Source organism: Apteryx rowi, unplaced genomic scaffold (genome assembly GCF_003343035.1).
Source record: "Apteryx rowi isolate R43461 unplaced genomic scaffold, aptRow1 scaffold_1226, whole genome shotgun sequence".
Classification (NCBI taxonomy): Eukaryota; Metazoa; Chordata; class Aves; order Apterygiformes; family Apterygidae; genus Apteryx; species Apteryx rowi.
Genome location: NW_020447449.1, coordinates 47,724 through 57,312, shown reverse-complemented (window position 1 = coordinate 57,312; position 9,589 = coordinate 47,724). Strand labels below are relative to the sequence as shown.

The 9,589-nt window shown below is 44.8% G+C and overlaps 1 protein-coding gene across 1 annotated transcript; it reads left to right on the top strand.

The window, feature by feature from the left end:
• Positions 1 to 618: 618 nt before the first annotated feature.
• Positions 619 to 1,572, top strand: LOC112978570 (olfactory receptor 6F1-like). The gene has a single exon (XM_026092177.1). The coding sequence runs from the start codon at positions 619 to 621 to the stop codon at positions 1,570 to 1,572; it is 954 nt and encodes a 317-aa protein (XP_025947962.1).
• The last annotated feature ends 8,017 nt before the right edge of the window (positions 1,573 to 9,589 follow it).

Here is a 9,589-nt window from a genome sequence, read left to right as displayed (position 1 = left end):
TTAGGTCAGGACAATGTTAAGAACAATGTTTCCTCAATGTTTCTGGAGAAACAGAGAGGAAGAAGATRTGAAAGAAAGCAGGGGATTACAAAAGAGATACTTGATATTAACTTGTTTTGAAATCAACAGCCTCACAGATGTTCCAAGTTAAAAAAGGCAAGTACTGAAAAGTAGAAGGAATAACTTCCAAATACTTATCTAAATGGATGGTCTGGCATCTGGAGATAATAGTAAGTATTTTTGCTGGAAGATTAGTTTGGCTTTTGAAACACAGATGTGATGGATGTTTGCAGTAGGTCTAAGTGAACTGGGAATTTCCCAGGGATGGCATGAAATAGTTCACAACCTCTTTAAAGTACTGTACTCTTGAGAAAGAATCCTTTGTGAGCATTTGGAAAAGGTAGAAAGAAGACAGTAAAATCTCTGAGGACTCTAAGTGAAATGTGAAGCAGAGAAATCAGGGTGCGATGAATGGCTGAGAGGAATATTTCTGTCTATGTTACATAGGAAGCAAGCAAGGGAGCAAAGAAGGAAGGATATACCCTCCCGTGGAGACTGTGAAATTCTCACACTTATTTCTTCATGCTCCTGTCTCAGCAGGGTGTACTGAAATTGGGCATGGGAGCAGGAAATGAAACTGTGATTGCTGAGTTCATCCTGGAGGGTTTCTCAGGACTTGATCAAAGACTACAGCTGTTTCTCTCCCTGCTCCTTCTACTCATATACCTGACAACAGTGATGGGGAACACAGTGATCATTTTCCTTGTGTGTGTGGATCACCGCCTGCAAACCCCCATGTACTTTTTCATCAGCAATCTGGCATTCCTGGAAATCTGGTTTACATCCTCCACAACCATCACATTGTTGGTGATTCTGAGCTCTGGTAGGAGAACAATCTCATTAAGCAGCTGCTTTGCCCAGTCCTATTTCTATTTTGCCCTCGGTTTTACAGAGTTCTCTCTCCTTGTTGTCATGTCCTTTGATCGCTACATTGCCATCTGCCAACCTTTGCATTATGCTGCCATCATGAAGCAGCAGCTCTGCACCCACCTGGTTGTTGCTGCGTGGGTCATAGGCTTCACACTCTCGAGTTACCACCTGGTCCTCCTCTCAAAGCTGACTTTCTGCGGCCCCAACAAGATCTACCATTATTTTTGTGACAACTCCCCCTTATTCAAACTGTCCTGCTCTGACACTAGCCTGCTCTGGAAAGCAGACTCCATTTTGATATCATTTGTAGTGCTGAGTTCCTTATGTTTAATCCTGCTTTCCTACATGTGCATCTTCCACTGTATTCTGCATATGCCAGCAGCATCTGGGAGGAAGAAAGCTTTTGTTACGTGTTCTTCCCATCTCACTGCCTTAGCCATCGCATATGGAAGCTGCATTGTTCTCTATGCACGGCCCTCAGAAGGTGTTTCCTTGGAGACCAACAGAATTGTAGCTTTGCTGAACACTGTCCTGTACCCGTTCTTAAACCCCTTCATCTACAGTCTCAGAAACAAGACTGTGAAGCTGGCCCTGAAGGAAGCCATCGGCCATGCAAAGGTTTGGCTTTTCCCCCGGTCATGATGCTTTTTATGACAGCAGTTCTAATTATGCATCATATATCACACACACACACACACACATATATATAGCTATTAAATATAGGTGCCTCAGGAGATTTATTTTCTCGTTGGATTGTAGTAGTGAAAGGAAGGAACGTGAATTCTGTGTCTTGGTTACAGGGAGTTATTATAAACAAAATCTAAAAAATATTAATAAAATATTGAACACACACACTTCTTAGGACTGGGACATAGACTGCCAGTGCATGCTGACACAAGGAAGTTTTCATAAGTCACCTCAGGAAATTTAGCTGAAAACTCTGGGGACAATGTCCAAGTGTTGTTGAGAAAAGCTCAAAACACTTTCTCTCCCTGAATAACAGAAGATGCTCAGCATGAAAATTAAGCTCAGACACTGCAATGGGTTCAGATTCATTGGATTCAAATCCATAATATACTTCTCAGTTTCATTAGTGCGATGAAGACAGCCTCACTGATTTGTCAATGATAGCATGCAGACGATAGTTTTATTATTCACTTTGGAGGGAGGTTTCTTAAAAATTCACATTTTTGTAACATAGTGTGACATGTCCACTGTTTAAAGCCCTGCTTTATCTATCTCCATTGATGACTCTAGGATGCATTCTCCTGAAGGGGAAGAAAAAAAAAAAGTATTCCTTCTTGGATAACTAGGCATTTTCTATCTTCTTTTTCTTTGCTAAAGGAGTTTTTCATGATCAAGAATTATATCCAATAAACTGAGTATGCTCCTATAACACTTTTTTCTGCCTGTCCCTCAATGAAATTATATATTCCCCCATTATTTTACATTTCTTTCTCCATCCATGTCTTTACATGGCAAAGTGATTGGCAGAAGCATTGATAAAAGGAAGCATGTTTTAGAGATCCCTTTTCTCCTTTGTTGCATTCCACRGGGAAGAAAAAAAGCACAGAGAAAGGGAAAACATTGCCATTGCTTTACTCCTTTGTAGTTGTTTCTAATCAGCATTTCATTTTGTTAGGGCCTCTGAGGGACAGAATTGCCCTTCACAGCTCTTTTAAATTTTGTGTGTGAGCATCCCATTTCCAAAGGGTGGAAGGCTACAAGGGTGAAATCTTTGTAGGAAAATTCATCTCCTCACATGGGACCCCAGGGAAGCTATGGCATGTTGGGTGACCAAAGCTCAGCCCAGCAGAGCACTTGGGCACTCTTGGGCAGCTGGGTCATCTTGCTCTGGGCTGGGTTCTTCTGCACCACAAGGAAGGATGTGGTGGCCCTGGGTCTTCCCATCCAGGCCCACAGCTCCACTGGCAATATGACATTAGGGTATGCAGGCAGACTAGGCTCTGGCTCGGGATTGAGATAACTGAACAGGGCGTGAGAAACTAGTGGGTATGAGAAGTCATTGGACACTGCAAGTAACAGAATGAGACCCTGCCAAGTTACAGACAGCACTGTGAGGGATGGCTGGATTTCAGCAGTGGTTAAGGGAGAGTTATATGAGAAAAGGACAAGTTTCACACATAACTGGCATATTGGGGATCCTTCGGGGAGCAGACTCTTGCAGCACCAGCAGTACTAAGGTACCGATATCAGAAGAACCATATGAGCCAGAGGTTACCTAGCTAACAGTATCAGAAATATTAAACTTGAGTACATAGGCAGTAAAACTGGGACCAATGAAGAAAAAAAACACTTAGAGATGGGCTGTTTATTTCAAAGGGGATAAAGCTGGAGAAAGGGAGGGATCAAGCTGGATCATGTAAGAAGCAGCATGGGAAAATGGAGGCAGAGGGAATAAAAGGGGCCAGTCATGTGTAAGCAAGCTGCTGGCAAGTACGCTTGTCTGGCCAAACTGAGTACCTGGTCTCTACGGTGTAGCCTATCATTGTATGAAATCCTATTCCTAGCTATTTTCTGTGTCAGCATGCTTGCTGTTCTGCATGAGTGCATGTGTGGAAGGTTTGCGGGCATCAAGGCAGCCAGCTACCTGAGACACCTGTGTGAGGGTGCATGTGAGGTCTCCTACAAGCTTTGAGTCTGATTAGCTGGTGAGCAAGAACAGGACCAGGCCAGTCGTATCGTTCGTGTTTATGAGTGCTACTCATGTCTCTGTGGTGGCTGTAAAGGTACTGTGCCCCTGTCTGAGTTGATTTTTTAGTGGTTGACCATGTTYGTACAGAATGTGCGTATGCCTCTTGGAAGTACATGCCCCTCCTCGCTGCTGGCAGGACCTGGGAACAGTGAACCGCAGTAGTCTCCCTTCCAGTGGACCAGAAAGGAGGAATCCCTTTATTCAAAAATCCAGCGGATCCAGCATTCTTTAACAGTGCAGGCCTTGGAGATGCTGCAGCCACTTGATCATGATGTCGAGGTCCCACTTCTCCATCACCTTGTGGTTCCCAAAGGGCACAGAGGCTTAGGCTTTGGGGTTGCAGCACGAAGGACCAGCTTTGGCACACATCTTTCTATTTCCCCACTATTAATTTAAGCAATACAAATACAGAGATTTTATAAGTGTTTGGGTCAGTGATCCCCTAGAGTCAAAGGGAGTTTTGTTTTGCTTTGTTTTTTCTGATCAGACTTTCCATCTGCCAGCCTTTATTGTAAAAGCAGCTGAGGTTGGACAGGCAGTGTCATATGATCTACCCTCCATTTCAAAACCATCCATAGAAAGCAGCACTATTTAGTCAATCTAAATAGCAGGGGCAATGACCAGTGTTTTGCTGGTGGTCCGTAACAGGACAGTTGTGCTGAGTAAAACTCCATTGTCTGAGGATCTGCTACACATTACTACACACATCTTCATCATGTCCAAGGGTAAAAAAAAGCTGGGGGATATTTAAGCCAAGTAACAATCTCAAATATCTCAAGACCTGTTTTCTCCTTTTACACAACAAACATTACTCTCATGTTAAAGTATTTGGGTTGAGAAGCTTATTTGAGTTCTGTCAGGCATTGCACAAACATCTCCGTAGCTGCATTATTGCCATTTCTGCCTGCTGCGAGACTACGGATAACATGGGCACAAGAATAGGGTGCCCTAACTGCAAGCTTATGTGTAGATCTGGGGCAGCACAAGACCATGGCTATTAGATTTACATGTTTTGTCCATGATTTTGTGAGACARGTGCACAGTCTACATGGAAAAGCATCACAAATATAAAAGCTGGGAATTCTTTTTCTATCGTGAAAAGATCTGGAATGTCAGCCAGCACCAGTGTTTCACACCTGTGGTCAAACCCCCAGCAATAGGAAAGGACTATATTTCCTATGATATGTAACATCATAGGAAACTGGAACAAATGCCCCAAATCACATTTCTCTCCTGGAGGTAGCACTGGAAGTAGCATGGGATGAAGAAGGGGTGGAAAGGAAAGCTCAGTGAGAATGGGAATTTAAAAAGGTCATGAGTCTCATGGACTTTCTTGGGCTGCTTATGAACACAAAATTTCTGGGCCACCCCCTCACAGCTGATAATGCCAAAGGCTGTGATGGCCCCTTTGTTGTTAGTCAACTTCTGAACAAAAAAAATGGACCTGACACTAATCACCCAGGGTGTCATATGCATAGAAGTCCCCAGCCTGAGTATGTGCTTCATAGGCTCCTTAAACTTTTCACCCATGAAACCAAGAAGCCTTCCCTAAGCATTGGGATTTGATGGTTGCAAAGGCTATTTTCTCCATTTTTAACATTGCTGAAGATCAAAAGTTATGTAGGCCCTCCTCCATAGCCTGTATATAATGGATTGGACAGCATGCTGCCCAAGGAGAAGAAAGCAATTGCTGGCAGGGCAGTGCTGACAGCCTTCATGTGAATGAAGATAAATTCTGCAGAGGAAGATGTGTTGGAGGGTGGTGGGGGAAACGGAGATAAAAGTTCAGCACCTATGTCTTCTGCGAAGCCATGTGGTACCTCAGCAGAGGGGGATTTGTGGCTCATTTCAGTGCTTGTTATTTTGGTCTCCTGTAAAACCCTTTGGCAGTTGTCTCCATCTGTGGGGGTGTATATGTGATTGAAGATAATGTTTCTCCCAATGACCTTTCATCCTGGTGGTTGATATATTCTCTCCTGACGATGGCACTCAAATTCTCTGCTGATGATCACCCTTTTGGCATCTATATACGCTGAGGTTTCAAAACTGTACTTTTTCAGGATGCCAGATAAGCTGGAGTGAATAATTCTGGTGGCCAACACAATTTCCTCAGAAGAGGTTAACTTGTTCTTTGAGAGGCTGTAGGTCTCGATTTTGGGGTGCTGAGAACTTGTTTCACACTGGAACAGCTGAATGTGCAGTCATTTCAGAAGGCTGTGCTTCAGCATCCCAGGCACAGAAATCCTGGGATGCAGGGAACACCATGCTTATTATTTCATTGCCCTTTTCTTTTAAAATGGTGTTAGGAAAAACACTGCCCAAGGGCTGTGAAGGCCTTGGCACTGGTTTGTGGGTTGGCTGAGTCTTGTCATGTTCCTCGTATGTTAAGGTTTGCATGTGCAAAACCATGAAAACAACAACAAAAAAACACGAGAAGAAAAAAATACTGCCATGCAGTCTTTGGAAAACACTGCTTCAGTGGCTTCAGTGAAGGGGTACAGAGCTGCAAATATCAGGCCCCTCTCGCTACCATGATTGACCACAAGGTTGCARAGAAAGCTGAATTTATTTCAATGCTAAGGGGACTGGAGGGTGGCCCTTGTTTTAGATAAACAGCTGTATCAGTTGAGTGGATCAACTGGTTATGTGTGACTGCAAGGTGGGAAAGGGAGGATTGGATACCGGTGTAGAGAGACACTGCAGGTTCATGGGGGGTTAAACAGAGTAGACTTAATGAAGGACTTACACCCCAAATTGCACAGGGAGCCCCAGAAACCGCTTGGAAGGGTTGATGATGGGAGGCTGCTGGATGCACGGGTCAGACCCCCAGGCGGGACTCAGTTTGTTGTATCCTAAGGTCCCCTTACATCTACTAGAACTATTTCCTTATCTCAGCTGTGCTAACCTTGAGTAGCTACTGTCCAGGAATCAGCTGGACATTGTAGACAAAACAGAATATGCCTGCCTGACCCTCATGGGAATTTGGTCAGTGTGTAGTTTCACACGCTGGGCCTGCTACCACGTACTCTGCCAGTCGCTGACTCCTCGCCAGATCTTCTGCAGGTATTCTCACTACACTCCACCCCCTGACTGACAGAGATGTGGTATTGGTGCCACCAGTGTGCAGACAAGGTTCGGACATGCTTTTCAGGCATTAGCTTAAYTAACAGCTGAGTTGTACAAGCAACTAAATTCTAGTAAATATATGGTAAATTATAACATACGTGCATGCAAAAATAATCAGCTCAAAAGACCAGGAGTATAATGTGTTTTCCCCATAGTCCTAAATCTGACAGCCATGATGACAGTCATTGCCAGGGGTTGTACCATGCTGATTCTTTGGATCTGACATTGTGTAGTACTTGGAGTAGACTCATCATCTTGTGGACTTCAGTTTCAATGGGCTTACTGCAGTGTTGTCGGTGTCCCAACTACCATCAGTGTATGGGGTTAGGATGGAGAGCAGCAATGTCGCAGCTCCGTTTGGCATGTTCATCAGGTCGCAGTTCTCTGGGAGAGAGTCTCCTAGAGGGAATATGGACTGGGACACTTTCCCCTTTGATTAGTACCAAGTGGGTGTCCTCTCAAAATAGTAACAGCTGTTGTAATGTATAGGGCCGCCCAAAAAAGAAGGGACCCCCTTCAGTATCGATTATTTCTTCCTCGGAGTATGTTGATGCCTAAAATACACACTTGGATTAGGGCCACCAACACAAAAGCCCTAATGGGGGCTGCTTTGCTCATTGCCAGTTTTAATTGCATAGGAGAGGCTTGCACATCAGCCCTGCTGAGGCCACTCACGGTTACTGAGCCTCCCCAGCGGGATGGAGTCCCGTGCAAAATGGTAACCTCCGCCCCCATGTCCACCAGCTCTATTACTCGCTGTTGTTCCCCATTAGGCCAGTAAATTTTAATTGGGACGAAAGGGTGATGATCCTCCATTACATATCATCTAATTTGGATGGGGGATGGGGGAAACCTGCCTCCCTTTCAATATCGGGCTGGCAGCTCCCCCTCCATGCACTCTGCCGGTGGGGCAGTGGGTGTCGCGGGCCCCCCTGCGCTCTCCAGACTGCTCGCCAYGCTTCCCAACCCTGTGGGCTTTGTGTGCTGCTCTGGGTGAAGCTGCAGCCACCATTTGAGCAGCTCTGGGCTGGGTTTACCGTCCACCTCCCTGCAAGGCATGGTGGCTCACAGCAGGTCTCATAACATAGTGCCGCGACTCACACTTTTTTTCTTTCTTTTTCACATTTATCCACCTGTTTCCTGACTTCCCATCTCTGCTAACAGAGGACACCTTGGCTAACTGAGATAGCAGTGTTGCTACTCCCTGCACTGTACCTGCCCCCCACCAATCACAGTAGGCACCATCATTTTAAGATGGGGAGGGGAGGTTTGCAGCATCTTAGTCCGGATGGTTTTGCTCATGGGGATCGATCTGGTCCTGTAAACTCGGGGAATAAATTCCAGACAGCATTCCTAATTGCTGCAGGTGGTTTATCCCTGCTGCAACAGTAGTCCACGCGGTGAGCCCACCATTGATGGCTGCAGTGGTTGGCCAGGTTAAATGCACCACGGCCAGCACCCACTCCATTAGGGAGGGGGAAACGTTTTGGTTTTGCTGGTGCAGAGAGTGTTGTGCAGCCTGGGATCCTGAGGCAGAGCCTCCATCCTACCAAGCTCCTCTCTAGTAAAATAAACTACATCTGCCCCCATCATCCCACAGCCTTAACAGCCACTCTAACAACTCTTTGCGGGGTTGCTGCCTGTAGCATCCCTGTGTATCCTGCAGCTCTGATGCTTTAAGATCGCCGGTAGTTGTGGTCCCTTCAAACTGGCTGCATTCGATCTGGTGAGCCACTGCTCTGACACTGGCTGGGCAGCTGCCTCCCCCTCATGCTCAGTGTCTAACTCCGAACTGGGGAGTTCATCGGTGTCCCAGATATTGCTATCCCAAATATTCATTCACCACTTCTAATTTTTCAAATATACTTCAGAAAGGAAACAGGTGGGTCTTTTCCAAAGTATTCATAAATGCACTTTATAATATCAAATATGCCCTTTTTGATGAAAAGAAATGAAAAATGGAAAAGCTACATCTGTCATTACTATGATATACCGAACCAGAGTTAATGTAAGTCTGTACTACTTTTAGAGTGACAGTGTATGATGCAAAAAAMCATGCATTTCTGTTTAATGGTAACTTCTTTATACAACTAAAATTGGAAAGCATAAAAACAAGGACTCAGAAGCACCATCTTCTGCAGTTGAAATATAGTCTATCTGAGAAAGAAAACACATGGAAGCTAATATCAAAGGTAATTCACAGGTGCTGGGAAATACAAAGAAAACTGAAATAAATTTTAATATTTATAGAACGTTTTGTCTTTTTTTTATACATGTATTCTCCATGATTTCCATCCCTTATTTGATTTGGGCTTTCCTGTCCCATGTTTAACCAAAGATATAAAATATCCCAGATCTCTTGTGAAATACATATAAATATGCAGCTTAGAGTGTTTGGATTATAAGGGGTCATCTTTCAGAAAGGCTTTCTTGGAGGAGTTTCTTGAAGATAACACTTCTGAGATCTGTCGAATCCCAAGTTTTCTTAGACTAGAGGCATAGTAGTTGCCTCTATCTCCTGCTATATAAAGTCTTATGGGGGGGGTACTGCCAATAAACATAATTGGTGCTGACTCTGTTTTCTTCTAATATGGCAGTATCCTAGAAACTCTTTGCTCTTAATTAATCATCCAAGTAACCCCCCAATCCAGTGAAATAAGGTGGTGGCGGGGGGAGGGGGGGAGGGTCCTAATCTCTCCCTGCCAAAGGGCTCACTGCCTTGCGGATCTCTGYTGCAACCTGCACAYCACACACTGCCCCAGGCCCTGAAACAAGACATCCAGGGGCTGACTTCCAGGAGGAGGCCTCAGAGAGCAG

Bases quoted from the DNA above. Each gene is read 5' to 3' on its own strand.
- LOC112978570 (XM_026092177.1), top strand. From the start codon at position 619: ATGGGAGCAGGAAATGAAACTGTGATTGCTGAGTTCATCCTGGAGGGT.